At 39.2% G+C, this 10,313-nt stretch overlaps 1 protein-coding gene across 3 annotated transcripts; it reads right to left on the minus strand.

Moving 5' to 3' along the window:
- Positions 1-466: 466 nt before the first annotated feature.
- On the minus strand, positions 467-8,882 carry lmbrd2a (LMBR1 domain containing 2a). Of its 3 annotated transcripts, XM_087176087.1 has the most exons (19): positions 8,745-8,882; positions 7,754-7,971; positions 7,372-7,481; positions 6,244-6,342; positions 5,924-6,091; positions 5,497-5,707; positions 5,245-5,319; positions 4,982-5,086; positions 4,675-4,858; positions 3,719-3,900; positions 3,287-3,420; positions 2,915-3,020; positions 2,565-2,662; positions 2,040-2,143; positions 1,699-1,745; positions 1,461-1,567; positions 1,221-1,306; positions 856-949; positions 467-716 (listed from the first exon to the last, which is right to left on the minus strand). In XM_087176087.1, exons 2-19 carry the CDS (start codon positions 7,925-7,927, stop codon positions 650-652), a joined length of 2,151 nt encoding a protein of 716 aa, XP_087032213.1. In that variant the 5' UTR covers positions 7,928-7,971; positions 8,745-8,882; the 3' UTR covers positions 467-649. The 3 variants fall into 3 exon arrangements, with proteins under 3 accessions (XP_087032213.1, XP_023270183.1, XP_023270182.1); XM_023414415.2 differs by lacking the exon at positions 1,221-1,306 and having other exon boundaries at positions 467-713; positions 1,465-1,567; XM_023414414.2 differs by lacking the exon at positions 1,221-1,306 and having other exon boundaries at positions 1,465-1,567.
- Positions 8,883-10,313: the final 1,431 nt, after the last annotated feature.

Raw genomic sequence — 10,313 nt, forward strand, 5'->3', positions numbered from 1 at the left:
ATATATCAATATTTGGACAACAATGAATATCCACATATATAATGAGTGTTGGGCAGCACGGTTGTACAGTGGTCAGCAATGTTTCCTCATAGCAAGAGGGTTCTGGGTTTGAACCTACTGGCCTGCCTGGGCCCCTCAGTGTTGAGTTTGCATGTTCTCACTGTGGGAATGGTTTGTCTCTATATGCTAGTCTTGTGATAGACTGGCGACCTGTTCAGGAGTTACCCCGCCTTTTGCCCAATGTCAGCTGGGATTGGCTCCAGCGGCCCCTCTGTATAGATAGATAATACTACATGTGCACAAATATTTCACTCATCTCTTTCATCCTTCAGTCTACTTATGAAACACAACTCGAAAAGATAATATCAAGAAGGTTTGGTTGTACAAAAACTGGTTATGTCTTTGGTTGAGAAACATCCCTTTAGAGTTACTAATCTCTTTCTATAAACCAGTTACATAAATCAGCTGAGATATAAAACCTTTATTTACAGTGTTCATGTTCATCCATTACCTGATAATATGCACGTCTCAGATACATTGTCATCCTCTTTAATTCCTGAGGTATAATCCTTTGCGTTTAGACTTTTTTCAAGAAAACGTACAGTCCTTTATGTTATTACTTATGCTTTCCTTCCATGTCCTCGGTCAATCAAACATCTCCAAAGATGCCCGTGCTAGAAGGTGACAGAGACAGGTAACGTCCTCCTGTGGATCTGCTGTGTCGATCACAGAGAGGCAGAGTAAGTGACAGAGAAAGCATGTTTGACCATATGTGATTTGACTCTGTAGGACATTATTATTATTCAGCCTCTATCAAACACTAAACATGTGTAATTTATGTAGCGAGATCCGTACCTTCTGTTCGGAGAGCCTTCATCACTGGAGTTGTCTTGCAGTAAACCAGTCTGCTGCTCGTCTGTCTCTCCATCTCTTCTGGTGACCGTGATAACTGAGAATGACAAAGAGCAATGTATAGACAGTATACTTTAAGCATGCATTTTTTGACTGACATAAGCGATCTTGATCAACAAAAGGTTTATTTGAATGAGAACATAGAGTTGTAAGGTGACAGAACACAGAAATTGCCACAATTTTTTGTTGGACAGATTAGCTCTTCCGAAATGACTTTTTTGTTGTACATGTTTCATTATGCATGTAAGTTATTGTGGGAGCTTGGGAATATAGCGTCACTGGGTGATGCAAATTCCAGAGTAACCCACCCTGACACAGCGTAAAGCCTCCCTTGTGTGGGTGGGGAGCCTTTTGGCTAAAATGGCAGATGTTTAGTTTCCGGCACAGGGCAGTAAGTTTAGGGGTCAACTGTCTATAAACAACCTCGTAAAAACCAAGCCATTCACCCAGAACCTTGTTGAAAATGTATTGTCATATCAGTAACAATGAGCAACACAGAGAAATATTAGTATTAGTAGAACTATTAGTTATAGTAGTTTTTCTGAGCCCTACCACTTTTCTTGATCTCTGTTACAGGACTGTCATCCTTTAACTCAGTGTAATCAGCTCGGCTCCGTCCAGCGGTCCCATGGATTCCATACCGCTCCCTCCAGGCCTGAAACACAAAACAAAAAAAGGCACATAAATACCTGGATACACTAAGCACAAACAAGAAAGAACCAGTGAGCCAACAGATTGGGGAGATTGTCTTGAGAGAAATTATTTGATAGAATAAAAATTCCTAACCCATCTCCGATTTTCTCCATCTGCAGCTTTCTGTCTTTTCCTTCTTTCTACAAATAGACAAATTATAGAGCAGTTAAAAAGAATGTGCACTTTTGTTCATTAAAATTGATATTTATTCATTTCCACACATTCAACAACTTGAGGTATAAGAAGTAAATATATAATATAAGAGTGAATAGGAAAGCTGCTGTATCAAATAAGTAGTTAATTTACTATAAAAGTTACTATAAAAAAGGAGAGAAACAAATATTGGATCAAGTCTGCAAAATATTTCACACAAAAGTTAATAAAAGAGTCAAACAAATACGGAAAGTGAGCATTTGACTTTCTACTAAAACTACCTCTTCTGATGAGTTCCCTGCCTTCATCCACCAGGTCAGAGGTCAAGTCATCGTCAGTGATGTACTGATGGAAGCCCAGGAGGTTCAAACAGCGAGAGCCCAGGCTATAAACACAGACAATTTCAAATATGCTGTTGAACATACTTTCTTAATGTGCAACATGAAAAAGAAGATCTAACTAACAACGGTTTCTCAGACCCATGCAGGTCTGATCTGTCAAAAAACAAGTGGGTCAGTTTAAGGTTGAAAAATCGACTTGTCAGTGCTCGCTGGTGGACAAATTATGTAATGGAAACACCCTTTCTGAATTACCTAAAAAAAAAATTTCTGCAAATTCCTTTCTGTACTGTTATTTTTTGTTACTTATCGGCTGACACATACACTGATTCTGATATATCCGCAAAAAGGCTCATATCGGCTGATGAGTCAATCTAAATTTTGTAAGCATATAACCAAAACTACAGTATACTTTAAGGTAGTCTTCATATTAAACCAGGGTTTAGTTGTTTATGGTTACTGGCTTACTTGTAAAAGGTGGCAAAGCAAAGCAGCAAAACCATCATGGGATAATAGATGTAGAACCCATCAGATATGAAAGATAGAAGATGCATAGAGCCCATGATCTGACGGAGGGAGAGAAAAAGAGAAACTGCATCACTCCATTTTATATTTCTGTACATATATATTTTTGTGATCATACTGCTTACTATAACATTTGCTGAAAGGCTCTAATCTGTGACGGGTGCATTCATACATGTTTGTTAATATGAGTGCCTGTGTTGGCTTGTGTGTGTGTATGTGTGTGCGCGGGAGTGTGTGTGCGCGTGTGTGTGTGTGTGTGTGTGTGTGTGTGCGCGTGTGTGTGTGGAACCCACAGAAGTGTAGGATGTCTGAATTCTGTCCTGGTGCGAGATGGCGGAGTCCATGTGAATCAGGCCCAGGAAGTTGAGGCACAAAGGAGGAGTCAGGCGACAAAATAACCTGAGTGGAAAAGATAAAAAAGAAGAAACATAATGTCATAATACACGAGTTAAACAGTGTGAGAAACTGTGCCCTGTAACACTGGTGACAACAGTTTAGTGTAACAACTTCCACTCGTAAAAAATCAAAAACATTATGACGGAAACGTTATGTGATGCTAAAATTTAAACTTACATTTTAATGTGTAAACAGATTAACTAAACCAACACCTTATGCCTATTATGTGAAATAAAATATCTTAAAGTCTGACTTCATGAGGGACGTACATGCTGCTGAACTGCAGGCTGTAAGCATCCGTCTGGTGATGTGGCACCAGGTGATAGTAGTTGAAAACTCGTATCCTGAACACTGTGGAGTAGACGCACACACACAGGAAGAGGATACTGGTAAAGCACGCCATCTGGTGAAAAGAAACAAAACAACAGGTAGAGAGGATTAATTCAATGCCACACATCTCAAACGAGCGTATTATTGTGAGTATAAATACTTTTTGTTCACAGCATATTATTGATTATTAACAATATAATGAGATGAGACTACATGTGTTTACAAGGCAATGATAAATATATTCTAACAATTTCCTCGTAAAGAGAAAAATGTATAATGAATAAATAAATAAATAATATGTTGGTTTGCATTGGAAGCTTAGGTTTGTTGGGTATGTGTGTTTCCATGCCCCTCACTCGACACATGCTCACCTCAATACAAACGTAGTTGTATTGTTTTTCAGCCATCCGAATAAAGACAGCGAAGAGAGAGAGGACAGGGTGTGTGCTGAAGAAGGTGCACTCAGACCAGACCACTGCTGCAGAGAGGAGACCCAGGAGCACGGCCAGCAGCCTGTAGGAACCCTGCCTGAACACACACTCCCAGAACCACTCTGGGACACACACGGACACACACACACACACACACACACACACACACACACACACACACACACACAAAAACACAAACACATGCACATGCATAAATACAAATGTTGGAGGAACATTCAAACTGGCATTTGAGTTACACATGTCACATACTGTCAGCATGGATTCAAAAAGAGCTCACAAGCAAAGAAGATTATACATTTTACTGCCACACAGACAGAAGTCTTTCTAAAACTCGGTCCTTTTACCATGATTTGCATGAAAGTGTGCCCCTAAAACCTGTCTGTTCTATTTTCATTATTAATTATTATCTGAGATCATGAGATCTTGTCTTTGTGCTGAAGTTACCAATAATTGACATACCACAGAGTTCAGTTATACAGTGTTTCCTTAAGATTTGTGTTTTTGACACTCTAAAACAACACTTCTATATCAGTAAAACTTAAAGTTCAGCAGCATTTTCCCCCCCCCGCCAATTCAACTGTATCGGGGGAATTCTGGGATACATTAAATACACACATAGAAAAGACCAGAATGACTGGAATAAAAGAATAGCAGCAATCAGGATCCCAAGAAATCACTGTTATAGGATGAGAAATATGACCAGTGGTGGAAAAAATTTATTCGAAAATAGGATACGCAAGTCAAAGAAACACTGGCAGGCTACTAAAGGTCATGTCTAGCAAAATGGGAATACTGAATTATAAGTACCTTTACTTTGTAGTCAAGTTAAGTTGCCTCATCTATGAATTTGAGATTCTGGTAGTGACTGTACTCACCCACAGTAGGAGTGTAGATGAACCTACAGATCCAGCCGTGGTGGTGCGCTGAGGGGAAGCTGTGGACAAAGTGTCGTACCGGGCTGCTCCGACTTTTAGCTACATCTTCCAGGTGAAAAGCCTGGTCTAACAAGATGGACCACTGAACCTGTGTCTGACCGTGTCTCTGCACTGCAGAAATGACCTGAAACACACGCACACATACAGGTAACCAGGGCAAATAAATACTATTCGCATTTCCGTATGCTGCTATATTTTTGCATTGCTTCCTCTAAAATGACAGTGCAAGGTTAAAAATAATAATTACTTTTTTATGAAGCTTAACTAGTCCTCTTTTGGTGGGAAGGACATTCTGCGCCTCAAAAGAGCTTTCCCCATTTCTTCCCATCTCCTCTTGGTACTCAGTGGGACACTGGAATGAGATAAAACTCAAATGAAGGCTGTCCCACAGATCCTGACTGTAAAATCTGTAAGTGCAACATTACTTTTTCCATGTACACATAAAAAGGAAAACTTGTATCGGTTAGTGAATTTGATTTAGGGAACAAATCGCGTTCATGTATTTCTCACCTTTGTCAAAATGGTGTCCACACACTTCCTGAGAGAGTGGTTGTACCTGACAGATTCATGGACAGCTGCCACCTCCTGATAATACATAATATTTTTCTCCTTGTTAAAGTGAAAAGCCAGACAAAATGCAGATGATATGTTGATTTTGTTGTTAAAAAATGGTTTTCATACATATAAGGACAACATTTTTAACACCTGCTGGAAGCTGTTCTCTTAACACTCTTACAGCACTGAATTGTTTATAAAACTCACCTCCATAACATCTGCTAGGTTCTCCTCGGCTGCTGCCTTCTCAGTAGCCATTTTTGCTGCTTTAAAATAGGTCTTGGCCAGCAGGTAACCATGGGAAGATGAGAGCCAATAAGAACGAGGGATCTCCACCAGACCGTAGCCTAGCAACAGAACCAGAAGGAAGAGGCCCCAGGTGTTGGCAGCTGTTATACAGATGGTCTGGAGATCCGTCCTGCACAAGTTTTACAAAGCCAGATAATCAATACACTTAATCAATATTTTAATCAATACGTAATGCATCAATACACAATACATAATAGATAATGGCAGCTTAGAAAACACAACCACGGTGCTACATGAGCAAGTGGGTTTTTTGTTTTTCTTTTCTTCTAGGTTAAAATGTGTGGGCCCATTCACTGTCTTATGAATGCAGCTACACTTGACTGACCATGTGAGTTTCCACTGTGGGTGAGCAGCCACGTAGATGAGCAGAGAGATGAAGATAAGGAGGTAAGTTCCATAATAGATGGCGTTTTCAATGAGAGCCGTTTTAATCTTTCCAACTCTGGAGAAAGCTCCCGACCGTGCATAAGACTGCATGAAGGGCAACAGCAGCCTGTACACTCAGAAAACACACATACACACACAGAGAAGACAGAGAGTCAATATACCAAAACACAACTGTCTATATAACAAAGGGTGGAACATACAGTTATAGTTATAGTCGAGGTTTGAGTGAGTGACTGAGTGTGTGTGGTAGGATCTCACCAAGTAAGAAACTGAGAAGTCCAGTATACAACTCTCCAAAAAACTGGTAGGACGCCATCTGGGATATAACTCCAGGGCTCCTCACACACCTTTGGTACACTGCAACACACGCACGCAAACACACACGCACGCGCGCGCGCACACACACACACACACACACACACACACACACACACACACACACACACGCAGTTCCAAAAAGCAGAGTTAAAGCATTTTACAGTGGATTTGACATATGCTTGGCCTAACCAACTGCACTACTATAAAACTCAATCATGCAGATTAAATACAATTTGCTCTCACATTATATGTGTGTCACATCGTACACTATAGCTGCTTTAAAGGGGAAATTACAAAAAATTTTTTAAAACTATTCATCCTTTTTCATCAACATGATGTAGTGCCAATAAAAAAAACTCAGTAGAGCCAGATTAAAACGGGGTACTGTTTATGGAAAGATATTTTCATATGCCAAATTTTTTAAAATTGCATTTTTTCCGTGCTGTGAACACCACATATGGAATTCAGTTCACATCCCTTGCAACAGGGTTATATGTACGGCTGGATTTGATGCAGATAATGTTTTACCATGAGAGATAAGTAAGGAAATGGGTGAGTCTTTTTCTAAGTCTGAGAAACACCTTTATGACCAGACACTCAACTGCAGAGGAGTGACTGCAGAACACTATGTAATAAAATTGAGCAAATAACATCATATAATGCCACAGCAAAACTGTTTGTGCATGTATGAATCAATAAAAGTTTATAAAATTTTTTTGACTCTAACACTGATAACAGGATCAGGTCATTCAGATAATACAACACACACATTCTTCTTTCCAATTGGCTTTTGCTGTGGTATCATTTATTATTTACTATTATTATCTACACAATATATAAAATAATACCATAAAATATGTAAATTATATCATTTAAAGCAATAGAATACATTGAAAATCAGAAGAAATTTGAATATCTGAGGTTTAGGTAAGAACTGTCCAATTTAACCAAAAGGTTATATATTGTGTATGATTTTTGAATGGTTCTGAAACACAACACGTAGAAAGAGACTGCATTGAAATCAGCAAACCGTAGCCCTGGCATTGATAAATCAAAAATTGTATTTACCTCACAGATGGATAAAGAGATGGGCTGGCTGCGGTCTGATGAGTGCGTCTTGCTTGAGTTACAGGAGTAGGGTGGTTTGAATTGTCAAGAACACACTGCTTGTAGATGGTCTAAGAGAGGAGCAGAGTTTGCACAGTCAGGTGAACACACAGTGAAACACAGGATGGAGCTTATTCATCACATAACAATGGTACAGGTATGACGCCAGAGGCAAGAGCAGTGTGAGTAAACACACAGCTCAACATCACTCTTACACAGATTATTCTCAAAGAACACACACGGACTCACATCCTGGTGATGCAGTTTTTTATTCTTTAAAAAACCCAAGCCAAAAATGACCTTATGTTGACACACACTTCAAACAGCTGCAATGGTTTCATACCGTGCTGACATCGAGTGGCAGGATGAAGATGATGAGGAAGCAGAGGAACCAGGAGAGCAGCGTCCCGAACAGGACCATCCGCTGCTGCTTCCGCAAATCTCCATAACGCTGGAGGAGGTAGAGGGCCAAGAAGAAGACAACTACGACCACGACAGCCAGAGCAGCACCACTCATGACGATGAACGAACAGACAGATGTCAGGAGCTCATGATGACAGACTGGAGGGAGCAAGAAACAGAGACAGCAGAGAGGAGCTCATCGGACAAACTGCAAACAGATTGGACATGAGCTCTTATCTGCAGGATAACAGGGAGAAACAGTATGACCTGAACACTCAGGGCAATACTGAAGCAATACTGAACATGATACAGCGATGAGGTAAGCAGGGAAAATCAACAGGAAAAGAGTTGGAGAGAAGAAGGAATGAGGGGGGGAAAAAAACTCATCAAGTGATGAAGTGAGGCAGATAGAAAAAAGCTGTTTGAGTGCCTTATATAGACTCTAACACTGGTTTTTGCATGTTTTAGACTCTTTATTATAAATGATATATAACCTGTACTTTACATTACAGCTTACCATTCTGAAACCACTCTATTGTGGTGTAGAAGTCTGGTATTTTTCTAGTGTCTACGATTCATTTCTGTACAAATCTGTTAGAATACCAAACTCAAGCAAGTTTAAAATAAGCAAAAATGTTAAGTATAAATCATTTGTAGTTAAGAGCAATAAGGTCAATGTTTAAAATGTGAAGTGGTCTTACTGTTTTATAAACTTGCTCTCAATCTCTTTTGTTTTAGTTTTGAATTTTTGCTGAATAGTGTGTTTCACGATGATTCGACAGTGTAATCATGTTAAACATCAAAGCTAAAGCGGCGAGCATTAGACTTTGTTTACAGCGCAGCTGCTGTTGTCTCGTTGAGGTTGATTGACTCTGTGGTTTATGAACAAAGAGCCTTTTTGTCACAGAAAGCACAGCTCAAGTGATTCTTACCTTTAGAGATTCTTCTCTCAGACTAAAGCCTGTAAACTGATAAACTGCCGGAATTTGCAGTCACAGTGTGTTCTTCAGACGTGCAGTCCGACAAATGTACACAACCTCTGAAACAACATTGCGTAACGAGCGTACAACGTGATCACGCTACTGCAGCATGGAATTCTGGGTACTGTAGGATTGATAATCCTTAACAGGAAGCTGAAACCCTCACTGGCATACTTCCACTAACTAAATAACTAACTAACTGAATAAATAAATGAATAAATAAAATAGATTAATAAATAAATATTGTGACACTTAAATCTAGAATTAAATACTGCGAAAGATATGTAAACTGTAGCCTACCCCATTTATTTTTATTCCTATATGGTAAAATATATAGAATGTGTATAAAATACTTGACACAGTAGGATGGCAATCATATAATGATGATAATCACACAATCTATACTAAAAAGTTTAGCCAGCAGCAATGTCTGTGGATTAATCCTATGTTAGATTGAATCAGTGAGACTATACTGTACATCCTCTATCAAACTGTTATTGCTTATAACGAGGAGGAGTTTGTTGCTTCAGTGAAATATGATAGTGTGTAGATTGTGGAATAATTATGATGAAAAAAATGAAAGTCATATCGGTGTTAAAATGATCAGCAACTGCCTTTGGTCATAGATTTGTGATCATTTATTGCAGTGGTACAAAATATTGTTTCAGTTTCTTATCTCATCCAGACTCACAGACTGAATCATGACACAAAACAACAGACAGTTTTTCAGATGTGCATTACAATGGTTCATCATTCCACAGCTGAGTCACACACACATCAACACACATATATTTGATCCTGTGATTCTCTCCAAGATTTCTTTTTAATCCAGTAGTTCAAGATGAATTAATTTGCACAGTCTTGGTTGTGCAGTACTGGATGAAAATGCATGACTCTTGCTGTACAATACATATAATAATGTGCTATAGTCTTGATGAATCTCTGTTCTAGCCATGTGAGATGCACATTCATTCATTCCTGGGAACAAAAATAAAATCATGTTCATCCAATAAAAGCAATTGATCACATACAGGAAACCTTTGCTTCACACTAACTCAGTTTTAATGACTATGACATAAAATATTCCCACTGTTTTCCGCCTGCAACAGCAAATTCACTAGAGATGTTGTACTTCAAATGCTTCACATTTTTTCCAAGCAACAAATTTGAAAAATGTTCTGTCCAATTCAGTTGTGGAGGAACATCCAAACATATGGGTCGTCAGCAAACAGTGGACCCAGTACGTTGAAGCACACAGCTTGGTGTTCCAGTAAAAAATCCATCTGGCTCAGCAAATCCAGACACAGATGCTCCACAAGATTCAGACAAATAGACCAGTTTTCAGCTGCTCCAGACACCTCCAATGCATCCATCCACACTGACCCAAAAATGTCCAGAGATTCTGGCCAGTCCTCTAGAAAATTGTCCATCAGCTCCATCTGGTTTTTAGATATATATGACCTGAGAAGTCCTGTGTATTTAACTCTTTACAAACTTTAGAGTCGTCAGTAGTGTCTATGT

Source organism: Seriola lalandi, unplaced genomic scaffold, assembly GCF_002814215.2.
Source record: "Seriola lalandi dorsalis isolate HSWRI2012SDOR001 ecotype SW California unplaced genomic scaffold, Sedor1 jcf7180002054524, whole genome shotgun sequence".
Lineage (NCBI taxonomy): Eukaryota > Metazoa > Chordata > Actinopteri > Carangiformes > Carangidae > Seriola > Seriola lalandi.